The sequence below is a fragment of the Carcharodon carcharias genome, chromosome 14 (assembly GCF_017639515.1).
Source record: "Carcharodon carcharias isolate sCarCar2 chromosome 14, sCarCar2.pri, whole genome shotgun sequence".
Taxonomy (NCBI): Eukaryota; Metazoa; Chordata; class Chondrichthyes; order Lamniformes; family Lamnidae; genus Carcharodon; species Carcharodon carcharias.
The window spans coordinates 62,822,373-62,843,076 of record NC_054480.1 but is presented as its reverse complement, the minus strand read 5'-3'; the positions used below and the strand labels follow the sequence as shown (position 1 = coordinate 62,843,076).

General features: G+C 42.9%; 1 protein-coding gene across 2 annotated transcripts in view; it reads left to right on the top strand.

Annotated features, from left to right (window-relative positions):
• The window catches only part of LOC121287443 (pleckstrin homology domain-containing family G member 4B-like), a 198,406-nt gene that overhangs the window by 132,966 nt on the left and 44,736 nt on the right, over positions 1 to 20,704 (top strand). For both annotated transcript variants that reach the window (XR_005945191.1, XM_041205331.1), the window contains exons 10-13: positions 12,490 to 12,588; positions 13,685 to 13,833; positions 16,148 to 16,286; positions 19,109 to 19,231. Coding sequence is in view for 1 of the 2 variants with exons in the window: in XM_041205331.1 (XP_041061265.1) it covers positions 12,490 to 12,588; positions 13,685 to 13,833; positions 16,148 to 16,286; positions 19,109 to 19,231 (510 nt within the window). In the remaining variant the exon portion in view is untranslated. The remainder of the gene's footprint in view (positions 1 to 12,489; positions 12,589 to 13,684; positions 13,834 to 16,147; positions 16,287 to 19,108; positions 19,232 to 20,704) is intronic.

Genomic DNA, 20,704 nt, shown 5'->3' with positions numbered 1-20,704 from the left:
TATATACTGTTGGAGGCCAACTATGGTATTAGCAATGGAGTTGAGCCCGCGCAGCAGTGCAGGAGCGACGGTCCTGGACAAAGGTTTCCATAGTAGCCGCCACCCTACCAACATTGATCTCGGTGTGTTGGCATGCCGACGCTATCATTTAAGCCTGAAGGCAAACGGACTCCTCTATTGTGCCTTGCAATCTGAGAAGTGCAGCGGATATCCCTTCCTGATATTCCCGAGCTTGTCTTTGCAGCTCCAGCAACTGTGGCATAACCGAATCCAGAGGCTCGTCATCTGGCTCGGACTCAGCAAATTTCTGGCCTCCAGCAGTCCTCCGAGTGCCAGACACCTGGCAAGTCCCTGATGTGTATCAGACAGTGTGAAGTGCTCAACAAAAACAGAATTACCTGGAAAAACTCAGCAGGTCTGGCAGCATCGGCGGAGAAGAAAAAAAAGTGTGAAGTGCTCGCCAGGTTGTGGTCCCGGGGCTACTTCAAAGCTAGATCCCACCAAGGTGTGTGTCTCTGTGCTGATGGAGGGTGTGGGTGAGTGCTGTGATGGGACTTCAGGGAGGGTGCCTCCAGATTCTTGTCCAGAGGTTTTTCCGTGGCTTGCTTGGCGGCCCTGGGTTGTGGACTCTGTCGGCTGTTTCCCAGAGGTGCCTGCGGAAGCAATGGGAGATAATTAGTGCATGGCAGTGGCCTGTGAAAGAGGGCACATCACTCAGAGCATGGTTGTCTAATGGATGTTGCACTGCTGGATCCTCACTTGGTAGAGCAGCACCAACCTCACCGTCAGCACATCAACGGTCCTGATCCTCGCCGGCCAGCTGGATGGCTCTGTTTTCAAAGTCCGTGAAGACCTTGGTTTCGGGCATTCCGCCACCGGTCTGTGACCTCTCTCTCTCTTGTTGTGTGCCAGCTTGTCCTGTATGGATAAAGATGAGGTAAGCAGGATGCCAGCCAGGCCGGATGAAAAGTATGCCTGGCCTGTGTCGGTGGTGAATTGTCCCATGGATGGGATGAGGGCAATGACGGTGTATGTGAGAGAATGAACGGTGGTATCCGTTGAACTGGCAGTGAGTGAGGGTCCTGTGGATGTGTGATGCGTTTGTGATTGTATGAGTTGAGAGTGGTGAGAAGAGTGACTTAAACAGGCGGCATTGGGTGGCTTCTCCTCTTCTGAATGGCATTGGCGCTGACCACTGTTGCCACCGCCTTCCAAGCTGGATTGGCTACGTTGCTGCCCATCCTGCCAGCAGAGTGGGGGTATATGACATCGCACTGGGCCTCCATGGCATCCAGCAGTTGCTCGAGGGATCCGTCGTTGAAGCGGGGGGCTGTGGTCTTTTTTTCTTTGCTGGCCATGTCTCCCAGGCAGCAGTGATGAGTTGGGAGCAATGAGTGCTGTGCTTGCAGCTGGACTTTAAATATGGCAGCCGGCGTGATGCAGCAGCAGGGTGATGGCCAGGAGGCAAATGAGAGCCCTCCTGCCATGGAAACGACGTGTTTCCCAGGAGTGCATAAATAATGAGGCAGGTTTGTGATGATACGGCGTGAAAACCCACAATCGCTGACAGTGGGTAAAACGTCATTTTACCCGCCCGTTACCGCACTTCGTGCAAATCTGGAACATTCTGCCCATTGAGTCCAATGGTAGGGCATAAATTAAACAAACTGCTCTGTCCTGGATGGTGTCAAACTTATTGAATGTTGTTGCAGCTGCACAGCCCATCCAAGCACTGACATCACACTCCTGACCAGAGTCTTGTAGATGCTCAAGGGGCTGGCAAAGGTCACTGGGTGAACCACTCATAGTGGTGTACTTAGCTCTGTCCTGCTTTTGTGAACATGGTATAGATATGGATGGCCCAGTTTAGCTTCCATTGACCCTCCGAGAGGCACCTATACTCCCAAAATAAATTGATTGGTCATGTATTACATTGTGGCACCTTGCTGTGTGTTATGACCCATGCAGTTGGTAAAGCAGAGTTATTTATAAGTCCCAGAGGAAAGCTTTAAACAACTGTCATAACCTATAATTTTAAGTGTTATGTTTGAGATGCGACTCTAAACTCAGGAATCAGGCCACCAGTTCTCAAGGTTTTACATTAAACCAAATGAAACATTTTATTAATTTACACAGGTTAATATATACTCATGGCTACAAATTACTACTATCATAACTTTTAACAAATACCCAAACTAACTCCATAAAGGCAACAACAACCCATAGACTTAACCAAACACCAGGCAAAGCATTTTCACTGCATGAATTCAAAATTAGGTTCTTTTCACTGTGGAGCCAGTTGGAGGCTTGCAGCTGCCTTTTGATCTTACATTGCCTCTGCCTGCACACCCTAAAACTACTGAAGTTATACTTACCACCCCCATTGAGTGTTAATTCTCACTGTATCAACAACTTCTTTAAACTTTACCTTTTAACAATGGAACCCTTTTCATAGTACCAATTTTATTAGTAATATAAACATGTTGCTTGGTAGCTTTTAGCAAGGCGTCAATTTTCACCCCACTTCTTGAATGCTCTATTCAAAAAATGCAAATATACGCTATCTCTCTGTTTACATCTCAAACTAGTACATCAAAAGACCCAGACTAGCTGACTTTAATCCAATTAAGACATACCTGCAGTTTTTTTTAAAAAGAAAAATATTTTCCAAAATATTACATACATTAATAGCTTCATGACTCTGTGCCGAAATTTGCTATCCATTTGCTTTTAAAACAACAGTGCCTACAGTTCACAAATTCATTGAATGTGAAGAGCTTTGGAACAGCCTGGGAATGTGAAAGGAACTATATGTAATTTGTAATTATAGTTACCAGAGCAGTGAGGCCACATAAAGCCTCAGGGAATTGTCCAATTACGTTGCAGCTTTTATTGCTAAACCACATAGTTTCTGCACCCTCCAATTCACTTGCACAAAATATTCCATCAATAGTTCCCCTAAGAAATGTTGTGGAAGTGAAAGGCTTTTCTGTCAGAACCAGGTTAGGAATCAGCATTGGGAGATCAACTGGGTCCTGACCCTTCATCGAGATGGAAGTGAATCTCTGATGTGATTTTTTAGCGCAAGGCCACTTAAGGGCCGAGGGCGTGCTTGTTGTTCAATTGGTGGGTGAGCTCCTAAGGCTGGAGAATCTATAGGAGAATTACAGCAATGTTGGAGAGGGAGAGACAGTGTTGGGGGGTGGGAGTGGAGACGGTGGGCGGGGGGTGGGGGGCGCGCATGAGGCAGGTGGTGTCTCTATCTTGAGGAGTCCTCCGAGCACTTCTTCAAAATATAAAAACAGAAAGAGCACACAGCTACCAGGTAATCTGCTGCAGAGGGCAGCCTGCGGTCACACTTGTCACCATGGTAGCTGTCGGAGGAAAGAGTCACTGGACTGCTGGATCCCTGCTACCAGGTGGCACCCTCCTCTCATTACTGTGTTTTGGCCACCACAGGGGACCTGCCTGCCAAGTGGAAAATTCCAGTTGGCATGGGACAGGGGCCTCAACAGGCCCCTTAGTTACTTTCATTGGTTATCTGCTGATGTTGGAGTGCAGCCATTCTATCCTTACCCAGCCTTTTTGAAACCGTGCCAGCAAACCAGTACGCTGTTCAGCGGCAAGAATTTCCAGGCCCATCCCTCCAGTTCTGTCCCCACTGGGCTTCGGAAATCAAGCCCAAGGTGTTCAGAACACTTAGGAAAGGAAAGAATGGGGTATGGTGAGGGTGGGGTTGGGAGGGGTGGGGGATGGTGTGACAGTGTGATGAAGGAGAATATTTGTGTGCTTAAGAAAGTAGGTGTTCTGGACGGGTCAAGGGCAGAATCTATTTGGTTAGAATCAAGAAACAATAATGCAAACTGGCAATAATTTTCAATACCTCGCTGGCTCTCTGGCCACAGGAGAGGTGCCAGGGGACTGGAGGACAGCCAATGTGGTACTGTTATTCAGGAAGGGAGGAAGGGATAAACCAGGGAACTACAGGCTAGTCAGTCTAACCTCAGTGGTAGGGAAGCTGTTGGAAGCAATTCTGAGGGACAGAATTATCTACACTTGGAGAGGCAGGGATCGATCAAGGACAGTCAGCTTGGCTTTGTTAAGAGTAGGTCATGTCTGACCAATTTCATTGAATTTTTCAGAGAGGTGACTAGGTGTGTAGATGAGGGTAATGCATTTGACGTAGTGTCCTTGGACTTCAACAAGGCTCTTGATAAGATTCCACATGGGAGACTGATAATGAAGTTAAGAGCCCTTGGGATCCAAGGCAATTTGGCAAATTGGATCCAGAATTGGCTGAGTGGCAAGAAGCAGAGGTTGATGGTCGAGGGGTGTTTTTATGACTGGATGCCTGTGTCCAGTGGGGTTCCACAAGGATCGGTGTTGGGTCCCTTGCTATTGGTGGTATATAGAAATGATTTAGACTTGAAGGTAGGAAGGTTGATCAGTAAGTTCGCGGATGACACGAAAATTGGTGGGGTGATAAATGGTGAGGAGGATAGCCTTAGGTTACAGGAGGATATAGATGGGCTGGTCAGATGGGCTGATCAGTGGCAAATGGAATTTAAACTGGATAAATGTGGGGTGATGCACTTGGGCAGGACAAACAAGGCACAGGAATACACGATGACCCTGGGAAATACTGAGGATTAAAGGGACCTTGGTGTGCATGTCCACTGGTCCCTTAAGGTAGCAGGACAGGTAGATAAGGTGGTTAAGAAGGCATATGGGATACTTGCCTTTATTAGCCAAGGCATAGAATATAAGAGCAGAGAAGTTCTGCTGGAACTGTATAAAATGCTGGCTAGGCCACAGCTAGAGTATTGCGTGAAGTTCTGGAATCCGTATTATAGGAAAGATGTGATTGTACTAGAAAGAGTGCAGAGGAGATTTGCCAGGATGTTGCCTGGGCTGGAGAGTTTTAGTTATGGGGAGAGATTGGATAGACGGATCATTTTCCCTTGAGCAGAGGAGATTGAGGGGGGACATGATTGAGGTGTATAAAATTATGATGGGTATTGATAGGGTAGACAGGAAGGAACTTTTCCCCTTGGTGGAGAGACCAATAACCAGGGGGCATAGATTTAAGATAAGGGGCAGGAGGTTTAAAAGTGAGGAAGAATTTTTTCACCCAGATGGTCGTGGGAATCTGGAACTCACTGCCTGAAAGGGTGGTAGAGACAGATACCGTCATAACATTTAAGAGTTATTTGGATATGCACTTGCGATGCCATGGCATACAAGGCTATGGGCCCAGTGCTGGAAAATGGGATTAGAATAGTTAGGTACTTGTTTGACTGGTGCAGTCTCAATGAGGCAAAGGGCCTTTTTCTGTGCTGTAGACCTCTATGACTATGACTCTAATAAGCATTATCATTGCATCACTGAATGTATTCTATAGGCCCCTAAATAGTGGGAAAGATATAGAAGAAAAACATTGCAAGGAAAGTACAGAGAGGTAGGAAAACTATAGAGGAATGATAATGGGAGACTTCAATTATTCCAATATAGACTGGAATAGTAATATCCTAAAGGGCAGAGAGGAGGGATAGTTTTTGAGTGCTTTCAGTGGGGTATTATTGATAAGTATCGTTTCTGGCCCACTTGAGGGTGGATGCATTGCCAAACCTGGTTCTGGATGAATGAGGTGGGTCAAGTAGGTCAAATATCTGTAGAGCAACATCTTGGAGATGCTGATCACAGTATCAGAAGGTTTACGATCAATCTTAGTGTAAAACTATTTAATTGGATTAATTGGATCGGGGCAATTTCAGTGGGATGAGAATGGATCTGACCTGGGTAAAAGATTGGCAGGCAATTGTAAAGGAACAATGGATGCCTTTAAGGGGGAGATGGTTCAGGTACAGTCACTGTTCATTCCCATGAGTGGGAATGGATGCAGCATCCAAAGCCCAGGGCTCCCTTGATGATGAAAAAGAGAGTTAAATGGATGTGGCAGATGTCAGGTTGACAATACAAATGAGAGTCAGGGTGAATATAGAAAATTCAGAGGGGAAGTGAAAAATAAAAAGGAGAGGCAAAGAAGGAGTGTGAGAAAAGTCTGACAGCCAACAGAAATGGGAGTCCAAAAGACATCTATAGGTGTATAAAAAGTAAAAGTGTAGTGAGAGGAGGGATGGGACCACCTGGGGATGAAAAGGGGACATATGTATGGAGACAGAAGATGGCTGAGTACTTTGCATCTGTTTTTACAAAGGAAGAAGTTACTGCCTAGGTCATAGCAAAAGAGGAGGTAGCTGAGACACTGGAAGGGCTAACAATTGATAAAGAGGGTATATCAGAATGGCTGGCTGTACTTAAAGTTGATAAGTCAACAGGATCAGATCAGGTGCATCTGAGGATACTGAGGGAAGTTAGGGTGGAAATTGCGGAGCCATGGGCCATGATCTTCTAATTCTCCTTAGATACAGGGGTTGTACCAAAGGACTGGAGAATTGCAAATGTTACACCATGTTCAAAGCAGAATTTAATGATGAATCCAGCAACTACAAGCCAGTCAGTTTAATTTCAGTGGTGGGGAAGTTTATCATCTGGGACAAAATTAACAGTCGCTTGCTCAAGCAATGATTCATTAAGGAAAACCAGCATGGATTTGTTATAGGCAAATCATGTTCAACTAATGTGATTGAGTTTTTTGATATGGTAACAAAGAGGTTTGATGAGGGGAATGCAGCTGATGCAGTGTGCAAGGACGTCCAAAAGGCATTCTATAAAGTATCACATAATAGGTTTGTCAACAAAGTTGAAGCCCATTGAATAAAACGGACAGTGGCACTTGATGCCACTCAACGCCACTTTGAAGTAGATGATCAGCCATGATCTAAGTGAATGACAGAGCAGGCTCGACGCTTTGGGACACATCAGAAGTCCCAATGCACTGACTTTGTGGGATTTGCTCGAGAGGTTTGAACTTCCAAGGTTAATTCCCCTGCTCCCTGCGACTTTCTGAAAAAGTCTGCAACTCTGAGTTAGCCAGGAAATGTTAGATAGAAAAATCCTAGTCTACCTCCTGGGTAACTACACAACTGACCTCCCCACCGCATCCTCATCCTGACTACACTACTACCTCCTGACTCCCCTCTCGACTTCCCCCAACCCAACCTCAAACCCCAATTCCCCCCTGACCTGGCCTCACCTTATCGGTCCACCCACCTGCCACTCTGCCATCCTACCAACCTGCCACCTTACCTGCCTATCACCCTATCCACCTGCCACTCTACCCACCTACTACCTCACCCACCTCCTGCCCTACCAAACTGCCTCCTATCCACCTACCATCCTACCCACCTGCTACCCTGCCCTCCTGCAACCCTGCCCACTTCCCTCACCCACCCTATCTCCTTACCTCACCCAGCCTACCCACTTACCTGACAAATTCTGCCCCCTTACCCACCTACACATTCATCCATGCACCCAGGCACTCAGACACTAACACACTGAAAAGCTATGATTTTCAGTGGGTTAGTGAACACTACAGAATAGGGCAGTTTTTGCCAAAAAAAAGAGGGCATGTCTTGACTTCCCCCGATGAAACAGCACTAGGATGGAGCGGATGGATTGAAGTTATTTCTGAAGAAGCCAGGATCAGAAGTCCTGGCCAGAAATGCGGAGCTCCAGCATGGCGCAGCAGAGTGGCAGTCCAATGGGGATTGGTGCTTCTTGGCAGATTCGGCCCATTGAGTATTGCAATTGTTTTGAGGCATCTCAGAGTGGAAATGATGCATGAAGAAAAGTTGAATTTTATTGCACTTTCTGTAATATTCAGTTTGAAATGTTTTGGAATATACTTTTACAAATTTTCTGAACCAAGTATATTTTTGGGAAGAAAGGCTACCTGATTAGGCAGCAACAGGATCCTGAAAATCTGATTGGGCCTCCTTTCGATACAGGATCCTGAGGCTGTGATGTGCACTACAGGAGTTAGTGATCATAGCAGTGATCATGTCAGCTTTTAAAGAATAGGTTAGCTAAGTAGTTCAAGGAACATAGGATAAAGGGATATGGGAATACAGCTAGCCACTTGGGATTAGGACAACTGCTGACTTGGAAAGTAAACACCAACACGGGTTGTGCTAAGTGGCCAGCTTCTGCATTGTAATTCTATAAAAGACTGATTCCTTGACGTTTATCTTGTATCCTTCACCTAAGTGAAAAATATCACTAAAATGTTAAGAAGCAAAAGCTAGTAGCTATACACTTTACTACGCATGCTTTCTCACATAGATTGTTCTGTATTTGACAAGAGATGCAATTGTAACAGTTTGCTGATAATCGTTAGTGAACCACATCATGGAGTAAATTACAATTTTACAGTATTGAATCTTCAATATAATGATGCCAGATGTTTCCATTCCATCATACTGAGTGCAACAGTTTGCATGAATAAATGTTTATTGAATCAAATAGCTACAGGGTAATGGTTTTAATAGAGCTCTTTTAATTAATGCCAGTACAATACCTTCAGTAATGCAGCCTGGTGTCAAAGGCTTCAGTACGACCGTGCCAGATGTTATCGTTTCATCATGTTGAATGCACTACAATCTGTATGAATAAACATGCGCTGGAAAATATATCACCGCTGGCTTCCCCTTCTTTACTCATGTTGACTACTTCGCTGTGATGAAAGATTCAAACACCAGGGCACATAAGAATAAAATTAATAAGTTAGGAATGGAAGAAAAATCATACATAACTTCTTCATATAAATAGTTACAACATTGTGAAATAGATTTAAGAGACTTTAAGGAACGTAAGGCAATCCTACTCCTTGTATGATCGATTTGATCTTCTGGGCTAGTTTTGGTTGCTTGAGAGGAATTTTCCACTCTCCCCCAACCCCACCTCCCACCCACATGGTTGTCCATGTTTTTGAGTTTTTCCTGCCTCCCTCAGAGAATTCATCCCTGTGGGGGATGAGGGTGCAGGCGGCTTTAGAAGGATTTAATTATAATGCAACTGGCATTATGAGTGTGGGACAGGATTGAGGAACCAGATGGCCTTTTCCTGACCATCATTTTTTTTGATACAAGAAAAAAAATTGCAAAAGAAAGGCGGTTTGATCAGTCGAAGCACAACCCTTTGGTCCTCTGACCCTCCTCTTTTGGAGAAAGGGCTTGTTCTGATCATCCCAAGGCCTAAGACTTTACCACCATGCTAAAGGATTTGTTCCAAATGTTCATCATTGAATAGAAATATTTCTTTCAAACATCTGTTTTTAAACCACTTCAGTCCAATTTCAATCTCTTGGCTCTACTTTCCCAACTTGAAGTAATCTCATTGACTTGTCCTATCTTTACCAATAGATATTTAATACTTCAGTGAGATCTCCCTTAAGCTCCTCTAATCTTACTTTATATTTCAATTCCTTTTTATTTGGAAAGAGTTATATTGCTCTTTTGGCATGTGACCAAAATTCAACACTGCATTCCCAGTGTGGTCTGACCAATGCATTTAAGTGTTCCAGTATAACTTTATTGCCCTTTTATATAATCCAGTCACATTGTCATGAGGTTGAAAGTGATGAGAGAACCATCAATCTCAAGTCCCTTAGTAAGCCCCTCTGTAAATTCACTCCCAGTTGGTGTATTCTTGAGATATATATGTCTTAAATAATGTGCAATACTTTATATTTACCCATGTTTAATTTTCCAATTATAGTGTTGCCAGCAAATTTGATAAACTTGCCTTTAGTGTACAGATATTTAATGTGAATTGGGGGAACAAAGTTTCAGAAAGTGCTGACGCTTGTTCTGCTATTAACACATTCTGCTACCTGACCTTTATGCCACTATTAACACCTGCTTTAGTCTTTAACACTATCATTACCACTCTATTTGCCTTGTGTTCATGACATCCTTGTTATTTAATTTCTAATGATGTCCACCCCATCCCTGACCTATTTTGCTCTACCTGCCCCAACCCCTCTCTTCAATAGCGTATAACCCATCACATTTCTGTGTCTCTTCAGCTCTGTACAGATAGTGTACAGATATTTAATGTGAATTGGGGGAACAAAGTTTCAGAAAGTGCTGACGCTTGTTCTGCTATTAACACATTCTGCTACCTGACCTTTATGCCACTATTAACACCTGCTTTAGTCTTTAACACTATCATTACCACTCTATTTGCCTTGTGTTCATGACATCCTTGTTATTTAATTTCTAATGATGTCCACCCCATCCCTGACCTATTTTGCTCTACCTGCCCCAACCCCTCTCTTCAATAGCGTATAACCCATCACATTTCTGTGTCTCTTCAGCTCTGAAGAAGTCATACAGTTTCGAAACCTTAACTCTGTTTCTCTCCCCACAGATTCTGCCAGATCTGCTGAGATTTTCCAGCATTTCCTGTTTTTATTTCAGAGTTTGCTGTGGAATCCCACTCAGCAGCTAACTCAAGTCTGAGGTGCTTCCTGCCCTGGATCCCCCTGCTTTCCTTTTATAATCAAGTTCTGATCCAGTTGCTGTGGGAGTAGCGCAGGCATTCATTTATTTACTGGAGATGTAGAGTGCTAATACACTAAAGAATTAGAGAGATTGTACACTAGTATATCAATGTATGCTGGTATATTAACATGCTGCAGAGTTAATGCAGGGACACACTAACAGGGGTAACTTTCTAGCGCACTATTGCACTGAAGGGTAGAACTTTTAAAAGCAGATTCTACGAATGGCTGAAATATTCAGCAGGACCTACTGACATTAACCTCTGAATTCTAACCATGCACCTGTGGGCCAAGATTTAATGAATAATTGGTAGCTTTGCCCATTGCCCACCTTGGCCAGCCCTGGAAGCCATGACTCTGTTTTACATTGTTTAGCTAATTAATTGCCTGAGGTAGTGGCTTCCACCACACTGAGGCAGGATTTCCCTCCTCCAAGAGCCATCGGCCACTTGAAAGGCTGGCAGCTCCTCAGTCCCAGCAGCACCACCAGGGCAGGTGGCCACTTTTGGCACTGCAGAACACCCTGGTTCTGAGGCATCACAGGAGGCCTGGAAGGGAAATGAGTGGGATGGGCTTATCAGGGAATGGGTGTCCATCGCAAGGCAGAAGCAGAACCGATCAGAAAGGCATAACCTCCAGCCCACAGGAAGGCTGCCAGGGAATACCTGGTGGCTTCACCGTGTGGTGTGATGCCATCTACCTTTAGCAAAATACCAGCAGCAGTGGGATGAGGCCCTTAAGTGGCATTTAATTGGCACTTAAGGACCTCAATTGGTCAGAAGGTGGAAGGCTGTCTACCGCCTCCCTTGTCTCTGGCAGTGAGCACAGTGCCCCCCACCATCCCACCTGATTTTACACCTCTCCTGCCTGCCTGCCAGCCTGGAGGGGGTTGGGGTGGTTGGGGAATAAAGGCAAGATCTTGGTCTGAAAAGTTCCATGCTGGGAAGGTGATTTTTTGAAATCTTTTCGCTGATTTATCCAATGAATTAGTTAGGTAATTTGTGATGTTTTGGGTTTTTTTACTCCCCAATGCGACAATCCAATTTTAAACTTTGTGAAACCTAATTTATGATCTATCCAGCTGGAAACATCAAATGAATGAACTCTCATTCTTTTAAAAATTGACAGTATTGAGTTTCTGCCACCAGGTGTCAGTCTTGTACTTTGTAATACTGTGACAAACAATTGAAACAATGGAGGCACACTATAGCAAATAATTCATATAAAGAGGAAAGAACATATAATCATATAGCACCTTTCACAACCTCAGGACTCCCAAATCATTTCACAACCGGTAATATCTTTGTGATGTAGTCACTATTATAATATTGGAAGTTCAGCAGCAAAGTTTCACACAGCAAGGGTTCATAAACAGCAATGAGACAAATAAAATTGCTCTACTGATGTTGGTTTAGGGATAAATATTGGCCAAGACATCAGGGGGAATGCTACTGCTCATGGAATGCCTTGAAATCTTCCCCATTCACCTGAGAGACACTCAGTTTACCATCTCATCTGAAAGACAGCACCTTTGACAGTGCGACACTCCTCAGCACTGTATTGATGTGCCAACCTACCTTATGTTGAAGTCTGTTAAGTGCAGCTTAATCTATGACTTTCTGACTCAGGCTGACACGTATGGAGGATCTTGTCCACTGGCACGTTAGCACTTCAGACTCTCTCACTCTGCTGCTCTCATACTGCAGTCAAAATTTCAGGAGGAAACTGTGGTCTCACTTCAAAGATAGAATCCAGCCACTACTTCCCAAACTTGCTTAAAAATAAAATTTACTCTGATCCCTCCACTAATGCACCATGTTCCAGGAGCATCAAATGTATCTGCCCAAAATTTCACTCAGCGGGTAAGCAGGCAAAGATTTACAGTTATCTATAAACTTAGTGTTGCATTTAAAGGGTTTTTAGATAAGGGGTAAAGATGCTGATTGAATTTTATGCGTGGCTCCAGTGAGTAACATTTACAAAGGATATTTGTTGAACATAAATTGTACTTTCTGTCATTGCAGAAACTCGAGTTGTTTGTCACAAACTGCAGAGAAGCTTCCACTTTGTTGCTGGACACCATTAGAACATTTGAGTCTAACAAACCTGGTATCAGTGCACAGGTACATATCAAACAAAAGACAAAACAGAATAGGAATGTGCCAGAAAAGACAAAGATGAAGCAGAGATAACATTGATTACAACACTCTCTGAGGAGTTGTCAGCTACTTCGGACTGTATGATGGCCCAATTCTGGCGAGTGTACTTGCATCTAACATGGGGACATTGACTATTGATGGAAATGGGTTAAAAATTCACAAAACTATTTAATTTATCCATTATTTGATGTGGTCATTGACCATCCAGCCATAGGTAAATGATGATGGAGTCAGGTTAGTGCATTATCGGGCAATACAATGATGGCAAGATATCTATTTTCTTTTGTAGAGAGAAAGTTGATGATCAGTCATTGTAATTGCCTGAGCATTACTGCCCAGGCCTAAAAACAGTTTTGTGGATCAATTACCCTTTGTATAAATGGTCCGATTTTCATATACAATAGATTCAAGCTGAAACCGTCCCTCAATGTTTATTTGATTGAAAATTGGTTCCAGTATTAACTTGTTAGACTCAGTTTCTCAGATTGAGGAATTCAAACCACTAGTCAACCTTATAATGAAGACATTAACTCATTTAAGTAAACAGCTTCACACCTGCATTAAAATAGTATCTGGAAGAAAATTAAACAAATAAATTGTTTACATGCTTACGAGGATTTTGTGGATATTTGAGATAACCCAAGAGGATCTTAATGTTGAAATATTAAACCTGTCTCTTCTCTAGCTTTTATGTTCACATGTTTAAATTTTGCACATTGATCCTTCCCTACATGTGTTTGCATGAAGTTAGGGTTTTAGACAATTCTCTCATCAGTTGACAGTGGGGAGGGGAGGAGAAGCAGCAGTAGCAGAGAGAAAATAAACGTCTTGCATTTGGACACAAATCAATCACAGATCACATTTTCTGAGTGCAAATTGAATTGTGATTGAATTGTGTAGGGATAATTACATTAATAAAGCATCTTAATTGCCATTTTACCCAGCTGCAATATTATTGAAGGTCTTCTATTCTGATTGTAAACGTGAGGTGTCCATAGTATTATTGGTTTATGACAACTTCCATTCTGCAGCTGTAATTTTATCTTTTCTTTGTTTAAAGGAAGTTATTGATTGCATCAGTAAGCACAAGACAATGATGAAGCATGTTCTGCAAGATGCCCGATTGGTTACTTTACAGTTGGAAGGTGGAGCAATTCTTGCCAGGCTCAAGAAAGAGGAATCGAGATTCAGTTTCTCTGAGGATTACAGGTGGGAACCTGAATGTTTTTGATTCTAATTACCAAGAGTACCATTGTATTGGCATCAATATAATTATCAACTGCATATTCATTGTTTGAAACTACTTACAAACAACGAATAATGCATAGAATATTAATGTAGTGTGCACTGCCACCGAAGCCCTATTTCACACTTCTATCACTTCTGGGTTCAACTTATCATTTATTCCTTGTCAAGTTTCCAGGTTCTACCCTACAGAAGTTGCAACTTGTACACAACTGTGTGAGCCGCCTTCTACCCCATACCTGTTCAGCTATCACCTCGATTCTGGGTGACTTCTACCAGCTTCCCAATCTCCAAAGAATTGGTTTGAAAATCTGACTTCTTGTTTACAAATTCTTCCACATCCTCATCCACCCTCCTTCTGTGGTCTGAATGTCTCAGCTCACTCCCGCTGCTTTTCTCATGCAATCTACTGAGCATCCTACTCATCATCAATGACAAAGCCTTCAGTCAACAAGGCCCTGCACTTTGGAATTCCCTTCCTAAACTCCTCCATCTCATTCAATTATGCTTGACTTTCAAAAGCATCCTCAAAATCCAAATCTTCATGCATATCTTCAGTCACTTACCCTAATTTTAGTTCCATTCTACAAAGCCATCTTTATGAAGTGTCATAAGATTTTTTTAGGGCTTTATAGAAGTACACCAAGGATAATTACATTCTATGGATGTCCACTTGTGATTTATCCTTTCTTACCCACTTGCCTCTGCCTTTGACTCTTGGTGCTTCTTGTGCCTATAATATCCCCTGATCCTTCCTCAGTGCTCACCTGATCTTCCCACTTAGTTCTTTCTTATCAAATCTTCCACTATGTTGCCTATCTGCCTGTCTCTTCCACAATCTGCACTCATGGTGGCCTATTCAGTCATGCTGTTGTTCTTGCTGTGAGAGAAAAGGATTGATACTAGACAGTTGGGTTTTCTCCAATGGATGCTGGGCTCTGAAACTACTGTAGAGAAAAGACAGCTTGATAGCACGATGAAGCTCCACTTCCCAGATCCTCCTCTCAACCTTTCCCGACTCTGTGAGACCATTTTTCCCCCTTTTCCCTCCTAATTTCATATTATGGATAAAATCTAACAGAAAGAATGACTCTAAACAGGGTAAGAACACTCAAATTTTAGTCTTGAAATGTTTAGATGAGAATAATTCTTATGTAATTTTCCCCAAAACACCAACAACTCAGGAGGATTACTAGTGATTTCGGGAATATGATCGGGATTTATCGTTTATTGATGAAAGGAGTTAATAATTGTGGAATGTAAGTTAACTTTGGTGTAACAGAGGATTTATCATGAACAAGATGGTTTGAAACAAAACCCAATTAAAATAGGTGATCATCTGCTTGATCTATTAGCCTCTTCTTTCAGATGCATACTTATTTATTTCCTTCTTTTAGCTGAGAGTGTTGGTCAATGGATTACTCCACGGCCACACCAGTGACAATTCACAGCTTTGCTTGTAGGCATGGAAAGCAATTTTTATGACCTTTGCCCTGGGGAGTACCCATTCACTGTGCACAGGTGTAAACCATCTCACCTGCCACAGGTTGTATGTCTAATCTGTCTATTTTGATTTTGTGTTGTATTTGAACAGTCACTTCTTAATAAACTGCGTTAAACCACTTGTGACTCCTTGACCCTCTTTTGGGTAAACTGTGGCCCTTGATAACATCATTCATCTCTCCCACCACCGAGGCTTCCAACCTCACCTCGAAGCCCCTCCTCCCCTTTCCTCCCTCCTCTACCTCCCCGCCACCCCTTTCATGGACTCTGCGGTCGGAATCCTCTCTTTCCCAGGATTGGGCTATCTCTCCCTGGAACACAAACTTAACTTTGCCCCCTGACCTTCTCCACAGTGTTTTCTGATCAACTGGAAGTCAAGCCTGCCAATCAGGCTAGGGGCTGGGCATGGCACTTATCGCTGATGGCACGTTAAGTGCTGTACTCCACAGAGTGTGGGGGATACTAAATTCCAGATTCCTTGCCCTCTGCCAGCTCCCCTACCCCCACCCTCAATTCCCAGAAGGTCAGGTAAGTTAAAGTAACCCCCCACCCCAATATTTCCACAAAGCAGAAATGCCTTTTTCCACTATATCATCCACCAACCAATGAAATTTGGAGTAACTGATATTTGTTTACAGGGATATAATTTCATGTTCACTAACTTCTTACTGGTTGTTTATTATGTAAACCCTCTTACCATGATAGTACTGTAAATGTATATGATTTAAATCTTCTCACTTGCATGATTTATAACCTTTCCTCCTTTTATTTGCAGGGACACCATTGATTCAATAACGCCTCTCTACAATATAGTGGAGGAGAATGTCCATACTCTAGTAATGAGGTCCAACCAGTGTCTGCAGCACCTAGAGTTCTTGCTGGATTTGAGGAGACTGGAGGACAAATTCAAACAGGTTTGGGATTAGCTTAGTCAAGGTACAGTCTCCAGCAAGATAATAAGACTTGAGGCTTAGCATCCTTTTATTTGATTGTTGTTTTAATTATCAGTGGTAGCATTGTACCCTTACATGCTAGTGCAATAGCAAAAACCATAGAATACTGTTTTTCGGTGTGTCTATTTCTTATCAGTGAATTTACATTGTTGTGAAGGGAGTTAATCATGTGGTGTTTGCAAGCTAGTTTTGACTCCAGTTAAAATACGTTTTACTATAAGTTTACCCACAGTAACTTATAAGCTAATATTCCTGTATTAATTCCATATTATTTGACCCTTAGTCCTTTAGGCATCAGCACCCACAGAATGGGTTTTTTCTCTGCGTTGTTATAAATGTGATACATCAAATTTAATAGAGATGACTGATTTGATGGATGAAGGAAATACAATAGATGTGGTATATTTGGATTTTCAGAAAGCTTTTGATGAAGCATCTCATCACAAACTTGTTAGAGGTTTGGCCAGCAGTGAAAAAGATTTTAATGCAACTTACTGTGGGGAAGTATAGTGCATTTGGAGGAAAATGAAGGATAGCACTGAGAAGATGCTGCGGAAATATGGATGAACAGAAAGACTAAGGATTATATTACACATTTCCATGAACAAAGAAAAGAAAGACTTGGGGCGGAATTTTCCATTTCTCGGGCATGCCTGACCCAATCGTGGGCGGTCGTAGAGCCGATAGCCAGCAGTGATCAGAGCTGCACCTCCATTTTAAGTGGGTGGACCAATTAAGGTCCACCCAGCGTGACGTCTGCTGGGAAGCGCTATGCACTCCCTGTGCAGGCGGGGGGGATTCCCTAAAATCGAATATGCACTCCTTCGCATGTGCACGAAAGAGCACGCTCATCTCCCTGAGGCTAAGTGCAGCCTCAGGGAGATCGCCTCGACTTTTATAAAAATTAAAAATAGAGAAGAAAAAAATCCCTTACATGTCCCCTCATGTGACAATGTCACATGAGTTGAGACATGTTCATAATTTCCATAACAATTTTATTACAATTTTTAAAACCCTACATGAAACCTTATCCCACCAGTGGACGAGGTTTCGTGTTTTATTTATTTGCCGCTGGGGCTCCTGGCCTGCCCACCAACCTTAAGGTTGGATGGGCAGGTCCTTTAATTGCTTAACTGATCCTGTCAATGGCCTCAATTGGCCATTGACAGGTCGGCGGGAGCGCAGCTGGTTTTGCTGCACCCCCGCCTTCCTGAAAATTTAAACGGGGCGTGTCAGGGGTTCCGCCCGACATCATCCCTCTTCATTTTACTAGCCAGTGAGCGCGCCCCCCCACCCCCACTCTCGGATGGTGAAATTCTGCCCTAGAATTGAAGTGAGATTAGAAAAGTCATGAAAAGGCCAGAAACGATTTAAATTTTATGAATAGGTGCATTGGGTTCAAGTTCAAAATTGGAATGATAAATTTATGCAAGGCACAGGTTAGGCTACTATTACGGGTACTGTGCACTTTGAGGCAACCAGCTGTAAAAGGAACATCAATGCCTTGGAGATTCAGCAAAGCTTAATTAGAGATAAAACAATCATATGGGGAAGAGGAGACTTCAGACACTACGGCTGATTTTAACAATGTTGGGGGTGGGGGTGGTGGTCTAGAACCAGGGGACGCAATCTCACAGTAAGGGGTAGGACATTTAGGAACATAGGAATTAGGAGCAGGAGCAGGCCATTTGGCTCTTTGAGCCTGCTCTGCCATTCAATAAAATCATGGCTGATCTGGTTGTGATTTCAAATCCATTTTCCTATCTGCTGCTCATAACCCTTGACTCCCTTGTCTATCAAAAATCTGTCTAACTCTGCCTTGAATAAATTCAATGACCCAGCCTCCACTGCTCTCTGGGCAAGAGAATTCTACAGACTAATGATCCTCTGAGAGAAAAAATTCTCCTCATCTCAGTCTTAATTGGGACCCGTTATTCTTAAACTGTGCCCCCTAGTTATAGTCTCCCCCACAAGTGGGAACATCCTCCTGGTATTTACCATGTCAAGTCCCCTCAGGATCTTTTATGTTCTGATTAGCTCATCTCTCATTCTTCTAAATTCCAATGGGTATAGGCCTGACCTGTTCAACCTTTTGTCATAAGATAAGCCCTTCATTCCAGGAATGAGTCGAGTGAACCTTCTCTGTACTGTTTCTAATGCCATTACATTTTTTTTCAAACTGTACAAAACTGTTTTCCAGATGTGGTCTCACCAATGCCCTGTACAGCTACAGTAAATCTCCCTTACTTTTATATTCTTTTTATATTTTATATTTTATATTCTCCATGCAATAAATAACAACAATCCATTTGCCTTCCTAATCACTTGCTGTACCTGAATACTAACATTTTGTGATTCTTGTACCAGGACATCCGGATCCCACTGTACCAGCAATTTCTGAAATCTCTTTTCATTTAAATAGCGTACTGTTTTTCTATTCTTCCTGCCAAAGTGAACAAGCTCACATTTTCCCTCTTGATATTCCTTCTGCCAAATTTTTACCCACTCACTTAACCTGCCTATATCCCTTTGCAGACTCACTACCTCCTCTTGACAATTTACTTTCCTACCTTTCTTTGTGTCATCAGCAAATTTAGCTGCCGTACATTCAGCCTCTTCATCCAAATCAATGATGTAGGTTGTAACTAGTCAAAGCTCCAACACTGAACCCTGTGGCACTCCACCAGTTGTAGCTTGCCAACCTGAAAATCCCTACTCTCTGCTTAAGTTAAATTGATTATTGGAGAATGTTTTGCTTATGATCTTATTGTTTTATTTTACAGCAAAACAATTGGCTTCTTTGTGAAGGTGAATCATATTTGCAGGATTTAGTTACAAATGGAGAGTCACTCAATACCATGCAACAAACACAGCATAATTTCTCTGGATTCTTTATGTTGGCCACAGTAAGTCATATTTAGCACTGCTTCATTTGACTATATCTGTATGTTTTATTGTACAGTAGGCATTTTCCCAATGAAAAAACTCTTAAATATTGAATGCTTATTCACCATCCAGATGGTGTATAAGGCTGGCCAATATTTACTTGAAATGGGTTAATACCTGCATTAAAAATGAATAGAGGGATTTAAAACAATCATATCATGTGTTGACATAGAAGCAGGACCGATCAGAAAATATACCCCTGTGTATTTTCACTGAATAGCTTCTTATAATCGTGCATTTTTAGTTGTTAAACTCAAGAGATAATCCTCAACATGAAAGATTTTCATGGAGTTACTCCATGTATAGAAGAGTTCGATTCCATTTGTTGTTTAAAACGGAAGTAGTTGCTGTCAGTTTATGTGCACAGTACACAAAAAGAACATTTATTAAACAATAAAATACTCCTCAGGTAACCAAACTGCCAAGAAGCAATGCAAACATTAGGACAGGAGATAAGAACTAGCCAATTAAATGGTCTCCTTTGTTAACAGGATCCAAGCTGGTTGGTGAAGCTGAAACCAAGACACAGGGCACCATTTACCCCTGGTCGGGAGTGATGTGCGGGACTAGGCGTGGGTAGGCGGGTTCCCGATTGGCGCCCCCGGTTGGGGGCATGCCGCCATTTTATGTGGGCGGGCCAATTAAGGCCCACCCAGCATGATGTCCACCAGGAAGCGCTATGCGCTCTCTGGGTGGCGGGGGGGGCGGAGGGTGCAGATTCCCTGAGCCAGGAGTGCTGCCTCAGGGAGGTCGGCTCAAATGTGAAATGCAGTTTAAATAGAATTTTTTTTTTGCCATATCCCCCCATGTGACACTATCACATGAGCTGGGACATGCCCATAACATTTATTTTAAAATATTCTGAAATTTTTAAATCCCTCATGAAACCTTATCCCGCCTGTGAATAAGGTTTCATGTTTTTTCTGAAGCCTGCCAGGGCTCCTGGCCTGCCCGCCAACCTTAAGGTTGGACTGGCAGGTCCATTATGATTTCAATTACTTTTTTAATGGGCTTAATAGGCCGTTGACAGGTCGGCGACCTAAAAATGTAAATGATGCGGGATGGCATTAGGACGCCCGCCTGACGTCACCCCGTGTAATTTTACACATCAGCAAGTGGGCCCCGTCCCCCCGCTCGCTGACCGGAAGATGCAGCCCACAGAGTTTTTCCCTTGTTGAGGGAGTTTATTGACTTGTTCAGTCTCGCAGCTCTCCTCCTATTACACCCAGTGTCCTAGCTCTCCCCTATTTCTATTTTCTCAAAGATAATTAATACCCATCACCTGTTTCTCTTAACCTTTACAATGTAATTGACATTAACAAACCTAAAGAGTGTAACTGATAAGATAGTGACATCTGCAGCCATGGCTATGACATAAATTACAATTTGTGAGATCTTCCTTGATGCTATAATGTTTTAATGGACAGCAACCG